Here is a 25,358-nt window from a genome sequence, read left to right as displayed (position 1 = left end):
TTTTTATGTGGTGCTGAGGATCAAACCCGGGTCCCGCCCGTGCTAGGCGAGTGCTCTACGGCTAAGCCACAATCCCAGCCCTATTTATTTATTTTTATGTGTTGCTGAGAATCGAACCCAGGGCCCCACATGTGCTATATGAGCCACAACCTCAGCCCCTAAAAAACCCAAATTTTATAGTAAGTGAATTATACATACATGAGAAAGAAACTTGTATTCAGTGTTTTAAGTCCTTCAGAAACAATTAATTAGGGTATGAGCACAGCACATAGCTATGAAAACCAAATGAATAAGACTGTAGTTTTAAAAAACATTTTAAGCATAATATGACCTAATTTGCAGTGTGAATCCAACTGTTCTAAAATAACCTATATTTTAAACAGTGAGGCTGTTTTTAAGCACAGGAGCAAGACATGTGCCCTACCCAGCAGTGGGAGGCTCCTTACTTGCTGTTCCTACAACACAGTTAGCACTAAACCTGAATTCTCTTGAACCTAGTGTTTGCTGCAACAGTTAACTTTTTAAATGTCACTATCCTGGATGGGGCAATATCTTCCACTGTCTTTAGTCTCTAATTTCTAGTACAGATCTACTTTCCAGCAAGAAGTAGAGTAGGTAGTTGAGTGGAAGGGATGGTTTGGGGCTGGGACTCCTAGATAGAGACGGAAGAAAGCATTGGTCCAGCTTCTTCCTTGGGTAGCCAGGGTACATATACCGAATTGCCTTAAGGGAAATGAACATAACATACTCTGATATGTATTTACAACCAATTGCATCTGTCACTGTCTCTCTATATTCAAAGTACCTTCCTTTAGTACCAACATTGTTTCTTGGCTTCTTTGCTTTTCATAGTCCAAAGTACTATGGAAAACAACTTTTTTTTCCTTCTCAAGAGAGGCAAGATCCTTGTAGGTAAATGGGGGCAGGAAACAAAAAACCTGAAAATTCCTTCAGGATGAGAAGGGATAATGGACATAGCATCAGGGCCTAAAGACAAAGCTGAAGGTTATATTGCTTTTTGCCAAATGTCTGTATCCATGTCTAAAATATGCATGTCATAAATATCTTTCTTTGTGTGGTTTGGAAGAAATGTGGGTGTACTGTGCTGTCATATCAATTTCCCCTTAATTTTTCAATAAAGGTACAATTAAAAATATTCAATGGTTGACTTGGCTGAATAATGGATATATAAGTATGACTTTGAAGTGTAGGGCATCCAATGTGTCTTATGTGGCTGGTGTGGGGGTGAATCTAAAATCTAGAGACATGTAGTAGGCAAAGATAAATGGAAGGTGAAAAAGCAAGAGGAAAAGGCTCTTGGAGTTATTCAGAAATTGCCTTCTGTCCTGGATCCTCACTGTCTTGACAACAGAGCAGGAGCCCTGTAAATATATGCTGATTAAATTTATTCTACATAAAAATTTCCCACATGGGGCTGGGGATGTGGCTCAAGCGGTAGCGCGCTTGCCTGGCATGCGCGGGGCGCTGGGTTTGATCCTCAGCACCACATAAAAATAAAGATGTTGTGTCTACCTAAAACTAAAAAATAAATATTAAAAATTCTCTCTCTCTCTCTAAAAAAAATGAAAAAAAAATCTCACATAAAATAATTTTCTCCTCCTTAGCATCTTACAGATACCACACTTGCAATTACACAGAGATAAAAACCAGTGATCAAGGAATTCTATTCCTCACCTTCTATTTCATACTGTTTCCTGAAATTGAAAGGCCTTTTCAGATAGCTCACAACAAAGGGGGAGAATAAGGAGTGGGGTGAGGAAAGAAATATTTTTTTTTTCTCAAATATTGGTTTGGCACATCTACTCAGCTTCTTTTTGAGTTATAAGTCAAGCTACCCACCTGAGGGAACCACTCAGAGTCACCCAGAGCCTTCAGGAAGGTTACTTCTGAGTCAGTAGGAATGGTGCTTGGGATACAAGCTCTCATTAGCTTTTTAAAACTGGCTTTCAGTTGTCGGATTTCATGAAATTCAACAGGAACAAACTCACAATTTAAAGCAAATTCTACCTTGAAGCTCTGTGGATAAAGAGACAGAGAATTAGGCAGATGAAATATTATAAGTAAAAGATCAAAGTTTTCAACAGGGTAATGCTGATGAAAGTTAGTTGAGGCTGAACAGTTATAGAGGTTGCAAGGGGTCAAGAAGGTCAAACTTGTGTGGCTCATATGTCAGCAGAGTGAAAGGTCTAGTGGTTCTTCTGGAATGGCAAATCTAGTCCTTTCTAGAGGAAGACTATTTAGCTTAGGGATGCTGTCACTCTAGAAATTTGAAGAGACTACTGTTAGGAATTTGATGCAGCTGATAACACCAATATAACCAATTCTGAGGTCATGAACCTAGAGAGCTAATGACACATGGACAGCATGGCTAATCCAACAGTATAAATTTGGCTTTCCCAAGATGCACATTGTGATGGAAAGGTATTGTACTGTGGGGTTCCCTAACTGTATAAGTTAAATTATGTAGACATCCAGGTATTAATTTATTATGCATGTAAAACGTTATTCATTATGAAAATGAAAAAAGTAGAAATAAACCTTGTGAAAAATAAAAATCACTATCTCATTGCACTGAATCTTCTAACATTATGGTTACTTTAAAAAAGTATACAACTAAGAAAGTATATGCAATAAAACATGAAAATAAAACAATAAAACATTGTTGGTTTTCAGCTTTGGGATACTATTTTTTTTCATAACTCAATATGAAACAGGTATCACCTATGTTTGAGTCCTTTTTCATTTTTATCTTTAATCCACATGGAATTTATTCTGGGTGAAGTATGAACGTTGCATTTGTTTTTTTTTTTTTTTTAATATTTATTTATTTATTTATTTTTTTAGTTTTCAGTGGACACAACATCTTTGTATGTGGTGCTGAGGATCGAACCCGGGCCGCACGCTTGCCAGGCGAGCGCGCTACCGCTTGAGCCACATCCCCAGCCCATGAACGTTGCATTTGTAATTAAAGAATGCTACGCTGACCCATTGGCGTATTTCATTTTGATAGTCTAGTTGCTGAGTTCTAAAGAAAATTTAAAAGTTCTCTAACTTGCCAACTTCAGTGATACATGCCTGTAATCTCAGCCATTTAGAAAGCTGAGGCAGGAGGATCTGAGTTCAAAGCCAGCTTTGGCAATTTATTGAGACCCTAAGCAACTTAGCAAGACCCTGTCTCAAAGTAAAACATAAAAAGGGCAGGGAATGTGGCTTAGTGGTTAAGTGCTGCTGGGTTCAATTCCTGGTACCTTGCCCTTACTCCCTCCCAAAACCCTCTAACTTCTCATGCCAAAGAATGAATTAATTTTCTCAGATTCTTTCCATTTTCTTTACATTGTGCTCAAATTATTTAATTGGGTCACTTCTTTTTAAAAAGAAGTAGAACTGCTACTGGAGACTGGTTGTACAACAATGTGAATATACTTAATGCCAAATTGTACACTTAAAAATGATTAGGATAGTAAATTTTTTATATATATTTTACAATTAAAAAAACCCCACTGCCAAGGAACAATGTTTTATATTGACTAGTTTTTTTTAAGGCCTATTAAATTTTTGAAAGGAAACAAAAATCCCCCAAATTTTAAAGGACAATATTATTATGATATTAGGAAATAGGATTTCTAATATGCATCAAAAAAAAAAAAAAAAAAAAAAGTCTGAGTCTGTCTCCCCCACTGGCTCTAGTACTGGGGATTGAACCAAGAACCCAGAGAGGCTCTACCACTGAACTCCATCCCAGCCCATTTTATTTATTTTTTATTCTGAGATAGGGTTTCACTAAGTTGCCCAGGCTGGCCTTGAATTTGTGATGCTCCTATCTCAGACTCCTGAGTTGCTAGGACTATAGACAAGCAACACCACACCCGGCTTCTTTGTCTTAATAACTATATTTTTAGGAACTCTAAAGAAAAATCAAAATATACGGAAAAAACCCTACTAAATTATATATCAATAAAAAATAACAAAACACCTCTATATGCTAGAAAATGTGACCAATTTTGAATACAGAGGATAAAGAAAGAAACCTATATATCAAAAAATATTGGATGTTAAGTAGGGACTGAAATAATTATGAAAAAGAGCTATGAGGGACTGAGATTGTGGCTCAGTGGTAGAGCACTTGCCTAGCATGTACAGGGCCCTGGATCTGATCCTCAGCACCACATAAAAATAAATAAACAAAATAAAGGTATTTGTTCATCTATAACTAAAAAAAAAAAAAAAAAAAAGAAGAAAAGAAAAAAAAAAGAAGTATGAATGTAGCTTAGTGATAGAACACTTGTCTGCATGCACAAGCCCCTCGGTTCAATTCCAGAATTGCAAAAAACAAAAACTATTATACAACATGGAAATATGATGTTAAGGCTTAAGATAAAGAACCTAGCGACATATATGGGCTCTTTCAATTATTTTTTAAATTTTTAAAGGAAAATATTATCATGATATTAGGAAATAGCATATATATATATGCTTATATATATATGATATTTCATATATATATATATATATATTTAGCTGTAGACAGAAACAATACCTTTATTTTATTTGTTTATATTTATGTCATGTTGAGGATTGAACCCAGTGCCTCAGATGTGTTAGGTAAGTGCTCTACCACTGAGCTTATAATCTCAGCCCAGGAAACAGCATTTCTAATATGCATCAAGAAAAAAAAGTTTGCCGAGTACAGTGGTGCACGCCTGTAATCTCAGTGGCTTGAGAGGCTGAAGCAGGAGGATTGCAAGTTCAAGGGCAGCCTCAGAAAAAGCGAGATGCTGTTTCTAAATAAAATACAAAATTGGGTCGGGGATGTGACTCAGTAGTCGAGTGCCCCTGAGTTCAATTCCTGGGACCCCCCCCCCCCAAAAAAAAAAGGAAAAAACAAACAAACAAAAACCAGGGTGGCTCTACCACTGAATTCCATCCCAGCCCTTTTTAGCAACTCTTGTGCCATGATGGTGGAATTTGGTTATTTTTTATTTTTGTCGTATTGGGGATTGAACCCTGGAACATTCTATCTCTGGGTCACATCCCTGGTACTTTTATTTTTTAAATTAATTAACCAATTAATTTTTTTTTGGTTCTGGGGATTGAACCCAGGAATGCTCTACCACTAAGCTACATCCCTAGCCCTTTTTGTTTTGAGACAGGATCTTGCTAAAGTTGCTTAGACAGTTGCTAATTTGCTGAGGCTGGCCTTGAACTTGCAATCCTCCTGCCTCAGCCTCCTGAATCCCTGGGATTACAGGAGTGTGCCAATAAATCTGGCTGGAATTTTTTTTAAATTAGAATACTTTATTGATGACAGAAAGGAAGGAAGCAAGTAAAAGGAGGGAAGGTAGAAAGAAAGGGTCCCAAGAGTCCATCTTTCTTACTCAAATATGCATGATCACACAGCTAATTTGAGAACTAGTATAGACAGGGAATAGAGAAGGAGAGCATTCAGAAGTCAAAGTTTGGAAAATGTTAAATGTGCTGAAGGGTGGAAACCTGTACTCTGGAAAGGACACTGGTGCCAAGGAAGCTGTGTAGGGAACCTTGGATTGCTGATGAAAATTCCAACCATTTTCTTGATATAAAATTATCTGTTGAGTTAGAAAACATTTATGCAGATTTAAAAATTGAGCATTACCCAGCAGTTTTGTGCCCTCTACCCTAAAGGTCAGTGACTAAGTGATTGCAGCAGTCCAGGTAGTGGAAAAAGAGCTAGCAATGCCAGCATGCTACAGAAGAGATGACGCAGTCACTGGCATCTTTACACCTGAGCATGTGGGATCCTGTTGAGAGCATCTTGCTCAGTCTCTGCTCTATGGTTCAGCCAAAAGTCTGAGTAGGTCCAATGCTAAACTTTGAGGGGATTTCTGAAACAAATACTTTCATTTCCTATACACTTGTCAATAGAGATAAAATTTATTTTCTAATGATTTATGATTATATATAATGATTAATGGAAACATTAAACTTGAAGAATTCCTATTGCTTTTAGAGGTAGACTATCTTTACTTTGAGATTGCAGCATAGGGAAACTCTTTAGCAGAAAAATAGTGAGAATATGGGTCTGCGACATATAGCCAGTGGCAGAGTGCTTCTTATCACGCGTGAGGTCCTGGGTTCAATCCCAAGTGCTCACCCCTTCCAAAAAGAATGAAACCAATTAGCATCTAATATTTTGAATTTTCTGACATATTTTAAGATTTGTGTTTCTATAAATATGACCTCAAAAAGTTTGAAAAAATTACTTAGAAAACCTAGCCTTGGCCTTCCCTTGTCTTCATGTGCAGTGGAATAGTCTCCTTCTACCCTTCTCTCTGCTTTTTTTTTTAAGAATTTATTTTTTAGTTATAGGTGGACACAATATATTTTATTATATTTTTTTATGTGGTTCTGAGGATCAAATCCAGGGCCTTACACATACTAGGCAAGCGCTCTACCTCTGAGCCACAACCCTAGTCCATTCTCTCTGCATTTCTGTAGTTTTCTGTATTGATAGGTTTATAATAATAAAACATCTGTTTTGCCACAGACACTGATTCCTTTGGAAACTGACTCAAGATAATGGAAAATATAGCCTGAATAAGCCTTATTTCTTTTTTGAATGAATGCTTCCTAATATTTCCTGATATATAGGTTGATTTTTTAGATATTATGAATACATATTTATTTTCATGGCCAATAAATAAGCACATATATATCTATATACATATAAATGTATAGATATGTGTGTGTGTGTGTATATATATATATATATATACATATATATAAACATAAAGAGAGAATTATTTTTTGAGATTATTAACTACAGATTAGAAATCATACTATAAAATTTTTTCCAAAAAAGTTGGCTTGTGACAAGTTCTATAAACTGCCTTAGTATATCCATAAATTTTCTAAGTGAGAAAAAAAAATTTTACCCTTAGTTGTGACTTTTCACCAAATATATAAAGGGCTGCTTGGCGTTTCAATAGCTGGTTTTGTAGGTAGGTGCTGTTACTGAAGGAGGCTGAATGATCCTTGCCTGCCAGCCGGGCCCCAACATCAATGAAGGATGTTGGAGAGCTGATCAAACGAGTGCTGGAGCGAAGACTTGCCCATACACCTTCACAAAAGTCAAAAGAATTGAATGAGATAATCTAATGTGGGAATGCCATTGAGTAAAGAAACAGATGCATGCTTCAGAGCCACAGTTTTAGAGGTAATAGTGAGTTATTTATGAATCACAATGGTCATTTGGCATTTATTTTTGCAAAATTAGCATTATTCAAAATAACATTTATTTTAGACTCAGAAGGACTTAAGTAGTCACATCCTATTTTTATATGCTGATATAAATTCAGTATTTATAAATAACATTAAAATCACAAGTAGAAAGAGTGCACTGACACTGGAAACAAAATGCAGACAGGAGGCAATAATGAAGCCTAGAAGGGAGAACACTGAGGAACTCAACATTTCAGGGCTCATGAAAGAGGGGAGAAACATTCTACTGTCTGTTTACTTAACAAGAAATCTAGGTTAATATGTAAACTAGAAACTTACTAAATCTAAAATTAAAGGTTGGATTTAGAACTCACATTTGTATACCATGTCTAAATAATGTAACTTTAAATAAGTATAGATTATACTGTAGGTTTTTCAGTGTATGAAAAATAATGTTGTACATTCAATAATATGCATTTCATTGAATCTTAGGAAGTAGATGTCTTCTAAGAGAAAGGCCAAGTTAAATAGCTACAAGATTTTTGTGATAAAAATTGACCTTATATTAATTAGAAAAATCAAGGTTCTCTCTATATAAGAGAAACCATAAACATTGAATATCCAAACACACAGGCTAATCCTCCATTCTGACAAGAACTGCCAAACCTTCAAAACAACAGAGCCCCTCATAAATGCCTGTAGCACGCACTGAGTTCATCCCAGTGACAAGTCACAAGTGGAGGACATCTCTAAAAGTGGGGTTTCTTCTCCAGGTCTGGAAAGACTGTTTGAGAACCTTTAATCTTTTCTCAATGACAAATCAAACTGTATTTCTAGGTGACTAGAAATCACCATGATAATGTCACATCTGCTTTGCTATCAGTATTTATGGGGTCAGGAGTCCTTAATATGAATGTATCTTTATATATAATCTATAAGCTTTTCTTTCATATTATAGCAAGTATGTTTTTATGTAAATGGAATCACAAATTCAGAATGTGAATGAGAATAAAGGATATAATTTGACAAACGTGAAAAAGTCACTTGTGACATACTTTCATATGAAGATGACTTGAAAGCGTGACACATTAGGACACATAATACAGTACCTTGATTATGGACTCTTCCCTTAGCTGAAGATTTGGAATCTGACTGAGTAAACAATTATCTCTGTACCCATGCACTGGTTGGTAAGATTAAAGTCAGAGGAGAAATGAAATGTATACAGCAGCAAGCATGACAGCAGGTTGAGTAAGGGAAGAACAGTCTATGTAATTTTTAAGATTAAGTTAACAAATGGGAAAAATGTAAATACGATTAAATTAAACTATTTAATTAACAAAAAGCTGCATAGTCACCAAAAAGATGAATTGAGTGCCTGTTAAATGAAATTTCAGCACCTGTTTATAAATGCTGTAAGCGCAATGAAATGGACAGCACAGCAGAGAGTGCCACTAAAAAATTATACCAAATGGATTAAGCTTTTGAAGATTGTCATTCAGTCAGAAACAAGCTTATGGAATAAAATTAAGGAATTTGAAATGTGTATGTAAACGTAGGGGATACACTGGCCCTAGTTTTGAAGGAGATTGATTGGCAAATGCTGTGTGATGTATTCTTTGAGAAATGTCATCATACCAGGAAAGCTCTAGCAACCATTTGGGTTAACTAAGATCATGTTTTTGCAGCAAAGCATTAAACATTGCCACATTATCTTTCTTCTGTTCTTTTCATGTAGAAATTATGTTTATTTTCCATAAATAAATATAGTTATAAGCAGCAAGAATTCATGATCCTGTGACAATGACTAATACTACTAATAAGACAGCTTGTGGTGACTGAAGTAATGACTTCTCTTAAAATTCCTATTGGCACCAAAATGATCAGCAGTAGTAGAGATAATACTTTTGTAATTTGAGTAATATTGTTTTTTTTTTTCCCCCATGAAGTTTTGTTAAGATCACAAACTTTACCTGGTAATAACAAAAATGGTGATCAGTCACCATCAACTGAGCAAAGAAATGGCTCAAGTCAATTAAGGGAAATTATTCTGTATTTATTCAGTGTTACTAGCTTTAATAGCAGCATTATTAAGCTATAAAATGCAAATTGCATAAAATATAACATAATAATATGATAAAAGAAATATTATTCAAAGTGATTTTCATTTCTATCTCACTCCTTTGAAAGCAGAACACGGCTTTAGTGACCAAAGGAAGTCAGAAGATAAGGACTGCAGAAGTGCTAGCTAATGATACAAAGGAAGTGACTACAGGACAGACAGAACAAGGGCCTAGGACTGCATGGAAAAAGCACAGGGCCTCCTACATGCTGTCTGACTTCTATTCTTTCTGCCAAAGTGCTCCTACTGGAATGTGGGACACTACATGATTACAGTGAAGTCAAGTCTGAGCAGTTTCTGATTCCAAGATACTAGTCCCTCAGCACATCATACTTTCTTATGCTAGTCTCTCTGACTGCTATAATTTCTCCCATTTCTTTAACTGATATTATCCCTTAAGATTCAGGTACAAGGTTAACTCCTCTGAAAGGCATTCCTGACTTTCTGGAGTTGTAAGCAGTTCTGTTTAAACTCAGATCACATTTAAATTATAATTATCTGTTTATTCTTTTATTCTACAAGATTGTGTTCTTGCAAAGGCAGGGACCTAACATGTTTATTCATGTATGCATGCTGAGAGTCCAACATATAAGCACTCAAAGCAGTTGATGACTTTGTTTTGCAAATCAACATATTGTGGACTGTTATCAGTCTCTACTATATCAACTCAATTATTTGCACTGAAAAAGTGAAAAGAGGAGTATTGAACAGAAAACACTAAGCATGTTCTTAAAGAGTCATTAATTAAAAACTGACAAGTGCTTATTTACTTAGCATAAAATCAGCAATGATAAAATGGCCTGTATTGATACGGGGCCAGTAGAAGATTTTGAGAACTGGAGTCCCATCTGGAAGTCATTTAACCGCAGGAATCAGTACTGCATTGGTGGTGATAAGGGATACTTATATTTTCCAAGTGATTCCTAGATGACCTGAACATTTAACACCAATCAAGGGTCTAGACTAATGTTTTTTTCAAACTGCAGGATTCCCTCTTAGTGGCCTGTGAAATCACTGTAGTAAGTCAAATCGGTATTTTTCTTTTTTAAAGTGAAACATTATAATTGAAAATACTATATGCACTGCATGAGGTAAAGATAAACATTGCTCCATGAAACTTGTTTTAGTATATATGCGTTTTGCATTGTGGCTTAATATCACCTGAATTGTGATATAAAATGAATATGTACCCATATAGATAGAAAATGTATTTCTTTATTTGTGAGTTATGATAAAAAGTTTCAAAGTTATTGGCCTTCAGTGAAGCTCACTGAAGTTTTCACATCCCTAGCCGCTTTTCATATTTTATTTAGATATAGGGTCTTACTAAATTGCTGAGGCTGGCTTTGAACTTGTGATCCTCCTGCCTCATCCTCCTGAGCCAGTAGGATTATAAGAATGCACCACTGTGCCTGGCTGAAGCTCATTGCAGTTTAAAAGCAAAAGTAGAATTTCTTCCCCTTTCAGCAGATTATTAGGCAATGGCAATAACAGTAGCTAATATTTACTAGAGTACTACTATAAGCTAATTACTATGTTAAATGTTTTACAAGTATTATTTCATGTAACTACCTTAAAGCTAATTATTATTTATTATCTCCACTTCACAGATGAGGGCTGGAAATCAAGATGTTTCCTAAATTGCTTAATATCACAGTAGTGGGGCTGCAGTTTTGATTTGAATGTAACTGGAATGAACTCTTAACATATTGTGATCTGAGCAATTATGTGGTCCTGGTCCTGTCTAGTAGGGACTGGCTGAGGGGACTGCTTCAAAGAAGAAATAATGCAGTTCCTTTCCCTCATGGGAATACACTGTTGTTCAGAGCAGGAGTGTTCTCTAAGCACTGGTGTTTTCTCTCTACCCTGTTTAGACCACACAAAGGAGAGAAGGAAAAGAGATGTCTAGGTTAGAGGTGGGGGAGGGGTAGGATAATGTAACCTTACACCTAGCCAAGTGCATGACACAAGATAAATTCAGTAAATGCTGCACGGAAATGGTACAATACTGAGCTAATTCTAGTACCAGTTGTTTTCTGTGTGACCTTGGCAAAGTCACTTAATCTCTCTCAGCCTCTTGAAACACCTATCCTGGAGGTTACTTCAAGGATAAAATAATACATGCAGATGAAAAAGATGGAAAATCAAAAAGCTGCCTTCATGGCTACTTCTCTATTAAATTTTGGTATTTAAGAGGCATTACCAATTTTCTCATGGTATTTTTCTACTCAAGAATGCAATTTCCAAGTTGTATATATGCTTTCTCCAGGGAATTCAAAAGCTCTTTTAACTTTAAATGAAAAGTGATGTAATTAACATCTTCATTTTTAAGTGGCTCTTTTAAAAAAGGGATATAAGCCCCTGTCTTATGAGCTCACCAACAAGCATGCTGAATGCAAAGGGATCACCCTAATTGAAAAAAGGTGGCAGTCAATCTCTGACTCATCAGAGCAGGAAAGGAACACAGTATACATATCATAAGAAGAAAACAAAGAATTAAGAATATATAATAATGAACAGAATGAAAAAAAAACAGTGAAAATAGGAGAGAAAAAAGGAAAAGGTTAAGAGGGAGAATTATGAAATAGCAGGCTCTTCCCATACAGGGTAAATTGAAATTTCTGGGGAAGTGGTATTCAGCTCTTTGGATATCTGTACTTGTAGGTAGGTATAAAGAAATGAACTGCTTATAGGGCATGGAGGCATCTATAACTGGTCTTGCTCTGGATCATCTGTGATGTTCATGTAATAGGGAATCTTTTGAGACCTTGCTTGAACCAGACCCAGAAGAGAGAAAATGCAGCTCTAGGGATCACAGAGGATGTTGAAGTTGTCAGGAAACAGCAGTACTTCTTTTGATTAGTCCTTGGGACACTGGAAGATCTAAGAGGCTTGGGGAGTGAAGACTTAAGAGATGGAGGAAAGGATGAGATCTGCATTAAGCTTAAGATGCCAGAAGGATAAGTACTTGGTTAGGAGCAAAAAAATTGTGACAAGGAAATACCTTAAGTTCACGGTAATTTTTTCAGCAGAAAACATTTGGGAAGGGTGTCAGAAATAATAACTATAGCCTCAGACATGCACAGAATGTGTCACAAACAAATAAAATAGATGTAATCCAAAGAAGTTAGAACAGCCTTTTAGGTACCTTTGTGACTAGCAAAGAATGGATTCATGATAAGAATATAACCACTAGTGGGCATCCTTTTGTATGAAGGAAGCCATGAGCCTGAGGCCAATATAAAAAAGAAGATATTGTAGTTGAAACAGATAGAAAATCTAGGAGTCTTAGGTAAAAACATAAAAGGAGAAATAAGTTAAAATTTGTACATAGGCCACTTAGCCAAACACAGGAATAGATAACATGTTCTTGTTAAAATTTAACAAAGGCTAAATACAAGAGCAGGGTGTTGCATGGGAGAGCTTCAACTAACTAGACATCTGCTGGATCTGGAATTCTTCCAAAAGATGAATGGAAAATTTCCTAGCTTGCCTTTCTGAAAATACTGATTGAGTATCCCTAATTTGAAAATCTGAAATCCAAAATGCTCCAAAATTATAAAATTTTTGAGGGCTGACATGCTCAGAAAGTTTCTGATTTTGGATTAGGGATGCTCAAACAGTAAAGTCCTTTCAAATATTCCAAAATGAAACAAAAAACAAACAACAAAAACAACAACAAAAAACAATCTAAAAAACCCTCCAAAATATGAAGCACTTCTGGTCCCAAGCATTTGGGATTTGGGATAAAAGGTACTCAACCCGTACAGGTTGCAAATGAAGCAATAAGGGAACTGCAATCTTGAACCAACAGAGATACCAGGAACCTAAGGAGAAAGTAACTACTAAATTTTAAGCTCAAATTCGCTGAGAAAATAGTGATGGAGAGTATGAAGTTTTATCTTAAACTACAACAATGGGTCAGAAAATAGCCATTTATGGGGCTGGGGTTGAGGCTCAGTGGTAGAATATTTGCCTAGCACATGTGGGGCCCTGGGTTTGATCCTCAGCACCACATAAAATAAAATAAATGTATTGTGTCCAACTACAACTAAAAAAATATTAAAAAAAGAAAAAAGCCATTTATTACTATTATGATTGAAATATATTAAAGCACTAATCCCTAGCACCTCAGAATGTGACCTCATTTGGAAATAGGACTGCTGCAGATATCATTAATTAAGATGAGGTCATACTGAAGTAGGGTGGACCCTAATTCAATATGACTGGTATGCATATAAAAAGGGGAAATTTAGAGACATACACAAAGGGAGAAATCCTTGTGAAAATGAAGACATAGATTTAGGTGATGCTTCTAAAAGCCAAGGAATGTCAAATATTGCCTGCAAATGTCCAGAAGCTAGGAGACAGACATGAGACAGATTCTCCTTCACTGTCCTCAGAAGAAACACCTGATGACACCTTGATCTTGAACTTCTAACCTCCAGAATTGTGAAATGACATGTCACCTAATTTGTGGTACTTTGCTATGATAGCTGTAGGAAATTAATACAGTGACCTAAGAAAACTTAAAATAGGTGAAAGCTCTTCAGAAATCCTGAAATTACAGAAAGTTCTAATGATGTAGGTAAAAAAGTATCTAGTATGATTATCAGGAGATGTACATGATTTTCAAAAGGGAAAAAAAAGTAAACTTTGTAAGATAAAGAGTTTATATTTATCCTAAATTAAATCTATAATAGATTATTAGTAAACTCTCAAGTCATGCCAAAACAACCATAAATTTTTGTGATGCAGATAATATTTCAAAAGATTAACAGATCTTCAGTTAAAGAGATTAGCAGAGTCTGGTGTGGCAGTGCCTGCCTATAATCCCAGCTACTCAGGAGGCTGAAGCAGAAGGATTGCAAGTTTGAAGTCCAGCCTCCTCTGCTCAGCAATTTAGCAAGACCCTGTCTCAAGAAAAAAAAAAAAAGAAAAGAAAAAAAAAGGCTGAGCTGGGGATATAGCTAAGTGGTGAGTGCTGGCTTGCCATGTACAAGGCCCTGGGTCCAATTAATTATTAGTACTGAGGAAAAAAAGAGAAGGTGGGGGAGGAAAAGATTACCAGAGAATTAGAAATACATGGATGGGCCAGGTAAATTTTAGTAGAAAGATTCATAGCCAATAAAGACCAACCTCTTTCTCCAGAGACTTATATTATTTTGCTATAGGCCTTTGTCCTTAGTCAACATTTCTTTTTAATATTTATTTTTTAGTTTTAGGTGGACATAATATCTTTATTTTATTTTTATGTGTTTGTTGCTGAGGATCAAACCCAGTGCTTCATGCGTGCTAGGTGAGCGCTCTACCACTTGAGCCCCAACCCCAACCCTAGTCAACATTTTTGTTTAAAGCAATAAATCACATGATAACAGTGATCAAATCTATATATGAGAATGGGTTTGTAAAAACATTTAATATGCTAGTAGGCAGAGTTGGGATCCAAAAGTCTGAAGTAGTCACCAAAGATGATATTTTGTAGGTATAGCTATAGTAACTTAGGGTCAAAGAGCAACCCTCAATGCCAGTATACTAAGAACAATAACACATGCAAAGCAGACAGAGATTTCAAGTGCTATTAATCCCAACCTGGGTTAATCTTATGGGATTCTCCCCATAGTTAATGTAACTTTAGGTAGCAAGAACATTTAGAGTTCTGTTTTGATTTTGTGGATAATCCACAGATGGATGAGGATGATGAATGGACTACATAATTTAAAGTTTTTAGAAAACAAGAGAAGAGTTTTTAAGTCTGAAGAGCTGATGTGATCAATTAGACTTGGTTTCTAATTTCAGAGTTCAGACCTAGGGTCAACATGTAAGTTACGTGGTAGATATTTAGATCAAATAAGAAAGAACTTTTTAACTAGAGTTGCTATCATAGGCAAAGGGCTATTTGGGGGAAAATGAGTTACCTATTATTGATGATTTTTAAGCAGAACCAAGTTCATCTAGTTAGTATGTTTTCAAGGAGATTAAGCATTATATGGGAATAAGAGGAAGAGTCTAAGATTGTATAACAGCACTGTGAAGCAGGAGGATTTTATATTCAAGAAAACTGGCCTGGAATTTCCTCTGCAGAGTGAAAGAATCTCACGTGAGCTTTCAGAGACCAAAGTGAACCACTGTTTGGAGCTTAAAAGAGCCACTATTTTTTTTTTCTTCTATTTTTTCATTCTAATAGCTATAGCCTAGGGAGAAAAAAAAGAAAACATGATCTCATTGCATCTTATCCTCCTCTTTGGAGGCATAGCTTAGGGTCTGGTATCACTTTTCCGTATATGTTTATAATTCTGTGGTCAGTTGTTATGGCACAGATCTCAAATGTCCCCCAGGTATTGAAAGCTTGGTTACCAATCTGGGGTGCTAATGGAAGATGGTAGACACTTTAGAAAGTGAGCCTAATGGAAAAAGGTAAGGTCACTGGGGCATGCCCGTGAAGGGACTATTGGGACCTCATTCCCTTTCTTTTGGTTTCCTGTTGCCACGAGGTGAGCAGTTTCCTCTACCATGCACTTCCACCATGATGTTCTGCCTTACCACAGCCCCAAAGGCAACAGGGCCGAGTGACCATGGACTAAAACCTCTGAAACTGTGAGCCAAAATAAATCTTCCCTCCTTAAAAGTTGTTTATCTCAGGTATTTTGTCACAGCAACAGAGAGGTGACTTCTCTACCCTGTAAGCCTGGAGCATTCCCAGAGCTAATTCCCCACTTAGACATATTACCCTCAGCCCCTTATGCTCCCAGACTCTTCAATATGAAGACACCAGCAATGATTATGCATATTATCCCATGAGTCTAAACTCTTTTGTCATCATACTAACAGTAACAAACTTAATAAATTCTTAGTATTCATTTAGAAGATAACTGAGAACCATTTGAACCATAATTAGTTGATTTTTAAAACTCTACTATCTAGAAAAATGTTTTCTGCTTTTAACCTTGTATCAGTGCTCAGTTATAAAATCAATCTTACTAACCTCCTCGAGAAAAGCTATTGGATGGGTTTACATCCAAATGTCCTGGCACTACCTGCTTAAGCACAGTGGACATTCTTGAAGTCCTCCTTTCAGTCCCTAAAGTCAGCCAAAAAGAAGAACAAAAACCATGTCGTTTGGGTTAACATTACTCAAATGACAAAATTTATCTTTTATGTGTAGCATGTCTAATTGCTGCCAAACATTGTACTTTTTAAGTACCCAAAGCTTTATTAGAGATAACAAGGCAATGTTATTATTTCATCAAAGATAACACACATTTGCAAGATTACAGGGAATTAGGTTTGGCAAGTGCAATCAGAGAATTTAATGATAAATGAAGCAAGGCATGCATGGTGTTACTTTACAAGAAAAGCCACTTTCTGCTTATGTTGAGCTAATTCAAACAGCTGATTAAGCCAGAGACCAACTTCTCAAGTCACATGCTCCTGTGTCTAACACATTAGGGTTACCTCTACATGAACCCTTTGGGGTTCCATCACATGATGACTGAAACAGAATATTAGTACAAGTCTTAATGTCTTCATCCAAATATAGAGAAAACAAACTGTACTGCAAAATCATAAAAGGCTATGGAAATTTTGGGAATTTCAAACTTACACATAATTGCAATAAACACACATTTAATGAATTGATGTTCAGTTTATACATTCAATCTCATAATATTATAAAGTTTGGGTGAAGATTCTGGAATAAGAAGGGATGACTTTATTTTCCCTATTCCCTTTCCTATACTATTTTAAAAAGGGAATAACTGAATCTCTAAATATGGTTACCATTTACTAAATATTAATAGTGATAATCTTGCATTCTAAGTAAAAGACCCTCCAGGTTAAAACTTTTAAGAGGTCATGTGGAAGGAACAGTGCAAGTAATTGAAGAGACTAACACTAGGAACAATCTGACCTTTCAAAGTAGTTATCAAAGAGAAAAGTATTAATGACTCTTACCTGGAGACAGGGCAAGTGCTGGCCTGACAGTAAGGGTGTTGTTGCCTCTGAGTTTCTGATGGACAGAAACTGCATTCAGTAAGGCTTGCAAGTACTTTTCTTGTTCTATGCTACTGGAAGATTCTAAAGAGGAGGTAGGAGCTATAAAAGGAAAAGATATTGGATAAAACAAACTGTCTCTATGTTAATAAAACAAGCTTCTACATATATTTGCTTATACTTTCTCTACATAGTCTTGTGTTACCACACCCAAATATAGAAACCAGCCCCACTTAAAGCCCCAATCAATTAAATGGCTAATCCCATGATTATGGTTTCACCACACCTACTTCTCAATTGCTTCATCATCCTCCCAGACAGAGTCCAGGTATGGAAAACCAGCACAGGGCTATCCTTCTAAGCACTGGTGTAGCTTCTCATTACCCAAGTAACTCAAAATGAAGATTCACAAACAACATTTCCTTGATAATCTCCTTCAACATCCTGTTCATGCTATTTTTTGGGAGCAGAGGACAGAGTGGATTTCCTTGGCATCCCAGAATGGGCAGAAGCAGGAATTTCCTAATACCACAGCTTTATTCCAACTTTGCCATGCAGGTCTAACAGGGTATATGAGGTTGCAAGGGCTTAAGGGAAGAGTGGAGGAAAATGGAGAGAAGATAAGAGCAACTAACAGATTCCTTGGTCTTTTTAAAAGGGAAAGCTGGGAATAGTGGTGTATACCTGTAATCTTAGAGGCTGAGACTCTGGACTACAAGTTTGAGGTCAGCCTGGGCAACTTAGTGAGACCCTGTCTCAAAAAAGTAAGGGGTTGAGGATGTAGCTCAGTGGTAGAGTACTTGCCTACCATCTATGAGGCCCTGAGCTCAATTCCTAGTTCTGCAAAAGTAAATAAATACAAAATAAAGTAAATTTAAAAATGGGGAGTGGGGAGGCAAAAATATACACAGATTAAAAACAACTGTGAGAACAAATTTGAGTTGGAGGGAATATTAGCCTGGTTTGTGTGGAGCTAAACAGAATCAATGAGATTGGCTCAGTCACTTATGCACGAATTTTCTTTATAACCTGTACAGAAAATAATTGACAGTCTAAACCAACTCTGATGCTATGATTATCCTTTTTTTAAAACACATGCCTTTATTTTATTTATTTTTATGTGGTGCTGAGGGTCGAACCAAGTCCCTCACATGTGGTAGGCAAGTGTTCCATTATAAGCTACAACTCCAGCCCCCAAGGTTGTACTTTGTACATTCTAATATGACAACAAGGATATGACACATTGTCATTTTAAGTACCATGAAAAAAAAAAAACAACACTGCCATTTAAACTATACTATTTCTTTCTCATTACATCCATTCTAAGATGTATCCAAATTTCAAATACATTAAAATGTGAGCAAATGTGTGAATTCAGTAAATTAATATTAAAAAAAATCAAACCAGGGGCTGGGACTGTGGCTCAGTGGTACAGCACTTGCCTAGCACATGCAAGGCCCTGGGTTTGATCCTCAGCACCACATAAAAATAAATAAAATAAAGACATTTTGTCCAACTACAACTAAAAAATAAATATTAAAAAAAGAAATCAAACCAGATGTGGTGGTACACTCCTTTAATCCCAGCTGAGGGTGGCAAGTTTGAGGCCAGCCTCAGCAATTTAGTGACACTGTGTCTCAAAATAAAAAATAAAAAAGTACTGGAGATATAGCTCTGTGGTAGAGTATCCCTGGGTTCAATCCCTAGTACCAAAACCAAACTAAAACAACCCCCCCCCCCCAAAAACCTGTGGAATAAGCCTCACTGTTTTTTTCAACTACAAGCTTAGTGAGATGGTCACCAGTATTCCTGAAATGATACTTTATGTAACTTACATATGCTTATTTTCTATTATACCTACTATGTGGCTTGGGAAGATTCCTTAGAGCAGAAACTGGTACAAGTCAACTGCCTTTTTATATCTGTGCTGAGACTAAGCCTGGCTGAATATAGCATTATGTGTATGTTGACCTCAGTCAACCAAATGATCAAGGATACACTGGCCAACTTTTAGGAAGGAAAAGGATAATAAAAGAGAAACTGTAAAAAGCACATGGTTCTATCTGCTCAACCATAGATTTTGAATTTATTTCATTTCCAAAGGGGGGAAGAATGCTGTCATCCCCAATTGGATCTGATATCTTAGTGGCCCATGGTTTACCTTATTGAACATCTATTATGAGGCAGAAGCTGAGTAAAGTAAGCCAAATGTAACTCTGACTTTAGACACAGTACTCACAATATTATCCCCAAAAGGGACAGAAGCACTTATTTCCCTAGTTTTCTAAAAAAAGCTCTAAGAGCTCCTAAGGCAGCATTTTGGTTGTTAGATTGCTGCTGCTGCTGTTTTGCATTTGTGTGTGTGTGTGTGTGTGTGTGTGTGTGTTGTAGGGATAGATAGGAAATCTCATATCACCTAGGTCAGAATCTCTACTTGCCTCTCAAGCTGTTAAATATATTTGGATGCTTCTCAGCAGAAAGGAAAATTGTTGATACAATCTAGTTTGTATCAGTGGATGCTCTGGTTTGCTGGAATGAAAATAGCCTAATTAGACTTTACTATACTAATTTTCATTAAAATCAAAGGTAAGCCAGATATATTAAGATGTAAAATTCAAGGTGGAGCCCACACTGCCAGATACGATTCTTACTTCGGCTGTATGAGATGTACATAGCAGCACAGTGGGAGAGCTGATGTGAGACAGGCTTGATGAAAGGGCATGGCTGGCATTTGCAGGTTTTCACTTTTCTACTTTTCTTTTTTTGAGAAAGCTAAGTTGCCCAGGCTGGCCCCCAAACTCCAGTGATCTTTTTGCCTTTGCCCCCCAAGTAGCTGGGACTATAGGTGTACACTGCCACACCCAGATTTTTTAACAGCTTATTTTTAGGAATACATTTAGTAAAAGGGTCAAAATTGTGCTCTAGAGAGATGCTTACCGGCCTGAGGGGAGTTCTGAGATTTGAAAAGACCAACAACTCCCTTCCCATGGAATCCTCCAGATCGGAGGAGCAGAGTACCACTTCTTGAGTTCTTCCAACATACAACAGGCAGGCGATTGTGTCGATAGCAGCGGGCTACTCTTGGTAAACTACTGTCCTGTACAGCTTGAGGTACAACTAAAAGGCCAGGATAGCTTTAGGGATGTGGAAGGGAGAAAGGGAGTGTTTGGGTTGGAGAGGAAGAAAGAAATGGGTGGGGGGAGACAGAAGATACAAGAGTATGAATAGCATACTAGCACAGTAATTTTCTAAGATTCAAAAACACACTGGTTGAAGGGGTAAGGCATATTTTAAACATGAAACTTCATTTCAACTCCTTGATTCTTCTGGGGCTGAGAAGAAAATATGAAAACAGCTAACTCATTCACCCTCACCCACCAGTCTGTAGTTTTTCTTTTCTTTCTTTCTTTTTTTTTAAATGAGCCTCATACAATGATACTACAGACTTTTGTGAATAACCTACGTTTAGAAAATAAAAATAATATTATATAATATTTATTCTGTTCCATGTACAGCCAGAGGAAGGAGAAGTTGTGCTCCATTTGTCTACAGTGTGTCAAAATGCATTCTATTGTCATGTATAATTAATTAGAAAAAGAGAAAAGATTTCTAAGAATAAAAAGTGATATACACATATGGTAAAAAAAGACTAAGGAAATTTTATATATAGTATTTGAAAAGTTTAAAATTTCAGGGTTTTTTCCTATTCTCATATACCAGGGTTAATATTTTGTAGTAATGTGAATATAAAATACATGGGCCTTTTTTATTTTTAAAAAACTATGTAAAAAGATATTTTACTTATATGCAACTTGGAAAAATGATTTCCACCCCTTTATTTGACATTCCTATGGTTTTCAAAAAGAATTTGTACTTCACAACAACAAAAATTACATAATATTTAAAAGGTTTCTATGGAGCTGAATATTTCCCTGTCCTCATACACTACTTTTCCTCAACTTGAAATAAAAATTGTAAGATTAGTGAATTAATGTCAACTTTATGTGAATGACAAGTCAAATTATCAACAACTTACAGATTACTGAAATGACAACAGAGAACAAAGCACACCAATAATTAGCCTGCCTGAGATGGTGAAATGATTAAAAATCAAAACTAAATGATTTTTGTATGAGAATGAAATGTTCAAACATCACAATGAGTTTAAATATTTTATTAACATTACATGTTGATATGTACTTTAAAAAGATTAGCTCATAAAGTTGTAGGATATGATGTTGCGGAAATAAAAAATGTAAGAATACCTTGTTTTACAGATTAGTAAGTGTAAGAAGATAAGCAGGCTTCAGAGCCATTTCTTTATTTAGAAATATTACACTAAAGGGATTTTATACATTCACAACCACTAATCTAGCATCTTTTATTTATTTATTTATTTGGTGATTTTTTTGTGGTGGTAAAATATAACTACATAAAATTCACCATGTTATCTTTTTTTTAAAGTGTACAAATCAGTAGTATAAAGTATATTTACACTGTTGTATGACCACCACCAATATCATTCCTAAAAATTCTAATTATTTAGCTTGATATAATCCAGTTTACAGTCATGAAAATCACAGCCTTCAACTACTTTAGTGAATGCCAAATTAAAACTTACCCCACCTTTTAAAAGCCTAGCACTCCTAGTACTCTGGTATTCTAGGAAGTTGTAACCTGTATTTTATTCATACCAAAAACTGTTGAGAAGACTATGCTGTTGACACCATTAATCATTCAGGAGGACTGAAAAAGCACTTCCATTATTAGAACTCTTTATTTCTAGTACCATTTTAATGTCTGTTCTCCCCTAACTTGCTTCTATATACCATGATAATGTATGTTAGGTAAAGGGAATAATGTGTAATGGCTGCCTTAGTAACAGAGACAGAACAAGCACACTCCTTCACTCCTTGCCTCCTGTAATAGGGCTGTCCATTCCTTCCACTGGACCTGAGTACCACAGACCATGCTGTGCTACATATAGGATCCAAGGCTCTCCTGCTCCCACACATGCTGGAGTGACAGCTTGATAGCTCCTGGTGCTGGGGCAAAGAGTGGTAAGACTGAAGATCATTAGAGTACTCTTAGTAACAGTTCTCATTTAGTAATGAAATATACCAATTACCCTGCTACCACTCTATCAAACTTCCCCTAGAGCCTTCAGATGTAGGCTCAAGAGTAATAAGCCTCACGGGATAGACTGGGCTTCAAAAGCTGCCGTGGAAATTTTTAAAACAAGGAATAGCTCACACAAGTGCTCAAAACACGAACGGTTAACACAAAAATGAAACTCATGCCACTACCACCTATGTCAAAAAATGAACCATTATCAGCATCTAAGAAGACCCCCTGTGTTTCATCCCAATCACTGTTTCTCTTCCTTAAAGATTACCTTTCCTGATTGCTAACAATATGGATAGATTTCTGAATTCCAGATAAAAGAAATCAATGGAATTTGTTCTCTTGTTCTGGCTTCTTTTGCTTAATATTGTGAAATCCACCCATATTACTATATAAAGATATAATTTATTCATTTTCATTCCTGTATAGTATATTACTATTTATTTTTCTGTCCTTATGTTGATTTTTGTGCAGTTTGTGAAAATATATTGATTTTGTTAAGAATAATGTTGCAGGAGTTGGGGGTGTAGCTCAGTGGTAGAGTGCATACTTATGCATGAGGCCTTGAGTTCAATTCACAGCAACAAACCCCACAAAAACCCCAACCAAAAACCCCAGAAACCACTCCCCCCAAACATGTAGTAATAATAACAATGACATTGCCATGAACATTCTTATAGACATCTGTTGGGAGCACATGTGTATTTCTGTTACAAATTCTACTCTATCTAAGAGAGAATTTTTGGGTAATAGGTTATGAACATGTTCAGTAGCTGCTTCAATGTTTAGTAGATGCTACCAGGTAACTTTCTGAAGTTGTTTACCCAATTTACAGTCCCAACAGTAATAAGTGAGAGTCTAATTGCTCAACATCTTTACTATCACTGTGTATTGTCAGTCTTAAATTTTGGCCATTTTGGCAGGTTTATATAGTTATTTCACTGGGATTTTAATTTTTAGTTATCTGAAGATTAGTAAGTTGAGTGTCTTTTCAGATACTATTTTTTTTTACTACCAAAATATTCTCTTTTGTGTTTGTTCAAGTCTCCTGACATTTTTATTGCCTTTTATTCTTAGAATTCTTATTCTTAGAATCACCTTTTAATCTAGTGTACAACACTCCTTAATTTATCAATTCTTTATGGATAATGCTTTTCCTGTCCTAAGGCATCTTTCTATACCTCAAGGTCATAAAGATATTCTTCTATTTTTTAGGACTTTTTAATTTAATTTTAATTTTTTTTTTGTACCAGGGATTGAACTCAGGGGCACTTAACCACTGAGACACATCCCCAGCCCTTTTTATTTTGAGACAGTCTTGCTAAGCTGCTTAGGGACTAGCTAACTTGCTGAGGCTGGCTTTGAACTTGCAATACTCTTGCCTCAACCTCCTGAGCCTCTAGGATTACTGGTGTGTGCCACTGCAGCCAGACAGGAACTTTTAATTTTTCATATGAAGATCTACAGGTTAATGGGAATTGATTTTGTTTACATTATAAGCTTGGGATAAAGATTAATCCATATCTATATCTATATCTCCAGCACCATATATTGACAACTTTCCATTCACTGCTCTTAAGTGCAACTTTTACCCTAAACCAAGACAAATGTTGGGCTATTGCTATATTCCTTCTTTTGTTCCACTGGTCTGTTTGTCCATCCTTGTGCTAATTGCATAATATCTTAATTACTGAAGCTTTACAAAAAGTCTTGATATACTGTAGTACTATACTGTAAGGCTATCCTTACTACTCCTGGCCTTCTGCATTCTTACATAACTCTTAGAATCACCTTTTCAATTTCCAAAAACCTTTTGCTAGGATTCTAGTTGTGATTTCATTGGATCTATAGACCAATTTTAGGAGAACTTACAATTATGAAAATATTGAATATTTGAATCTAAAACATGAAATATCTATTTATTTACAGCTGTAATGATCCTCAATATTATTGTGAGTGTTCCATATAGAGGTGTTGCACATTTTTCATTGGATTTATTCCTAAGTATTTGATGCTTCTTAGTGCAACTGTAAATAGTATCAGTAAAACAGCATCATTAAAATATCAAATAGCATCATCTTAAAATTTCATTTTTCAATGGTTTGGTTTGGATACATACATGACTAATAGAATGACTTTATACCAGTAACCTACTTTACCTCTAGATTTCTTCAGATTTTCTACATGTACATTCGGGTCACCTGTGATTAATGACAACTTTATTTTTTTTCTTCAACCTTTATCCTTTTATCATTTATTTTTCTAGTTCTTTTTTCACTCCCCAGGACCTCAAATGCAACACTGAATAGAAGTGGTGATAGAGAGCATCCTTGTCATCTGATCTCAGAGGAAAAGCTTTTTACCATTAAGTAAATTTTGCTGTAAGGTTTATAAGACAGATTAAGGAGCTATCCCTTCATGTCTGATTTTATTCAGTTCTTTTTAAAAAATCATAAGTGTATATTACATCTTATAAAATGTTTTCCTATATATAAAACCTTATCACATATTTTTTCTCTTTAATTTTGTTAAAGTACCAAATACAGTCAGATACACTGACTGATCTGCCTCTTTATCTCCTTCTCCCTTGACTTTTCTTGCTAGGGAGAAACCCAGGCCCTTGTGCATGGCAGGTAACCACTCTACTATTGAGTCACATCTCCAGGCTCACTTTCTTTTTATTTATTGGTTATTTTTAGTTAGATATGATAGTAGAATTCATTTTTACATAATTATAAAAGCATGGAATGTATCTTGTTCTAATTTAGTCCTCAGCACCTCTCCTTCCTCTCCTCTCACCCCACCCATTGCTCCCTTCCCTCTATTCTACTGATCTTTCGGAGGCTTACTTTCAATGTTAAGCCAATTCTGTATTTCTGTAAAGAAATAAACTCTTCTTAGT

The 25,358-nt window shown here is 35.9% G+C and overlaps 1 protein-coding gene across 1 annotated transcript in view; it reads right to left on the bottom strand.

The window, feature by feature from the left end:
• Positions 1 to 25,358, bottom strand: part of Sbf2 (SET binding factor 2) — a 444,817-nt gene that overhangs the window by 35,249 nt on the left and 384,210 nt on the right. The window contains exons 27-30 of the mRNA XM_027942390.2: positions 20,270 to 20,466; positions 17,294 to 17,434; positions 6,933 to 7,117; positions 1,861 to 2,037 (exon numbers count right to left, since the gene is read on the bottom strand). Coding sequence (XP_027798191.1) covers positions 1,861 to 2,037; positions 6,933 to 7,117; positions 17,294 to 17,434; positions 20,270 to 20,466 — 700 coding nt within the window. The remainder of the gene's footprint in view (positions 1 to 1,860; positions 2,038 to 6,932; positions 7,118 to 17,293; positions 17,435 to 20,269; positions 20,467 to 25,358) is intronic.

Source organism: Marmota flaviventris, chromosome 9, assembly GCF_047511675.1.
Source record: "Marmota flaviventris isolate mMarFla1 chromosome 9, mMarFla1.hap1, whole genome shotgun sequence".
Lineage (NCBI taxonomy): Eukaryota > Metazoa > Chordata > Mammalia > Rodentia > Sciuridae > Marmota > Marmota flaviventris.
The sequence above is the reverse complement of the archived record's forward strand: the minus strand, read 5'-3'. Positions and strand labels throughout refer to the sequence as shown.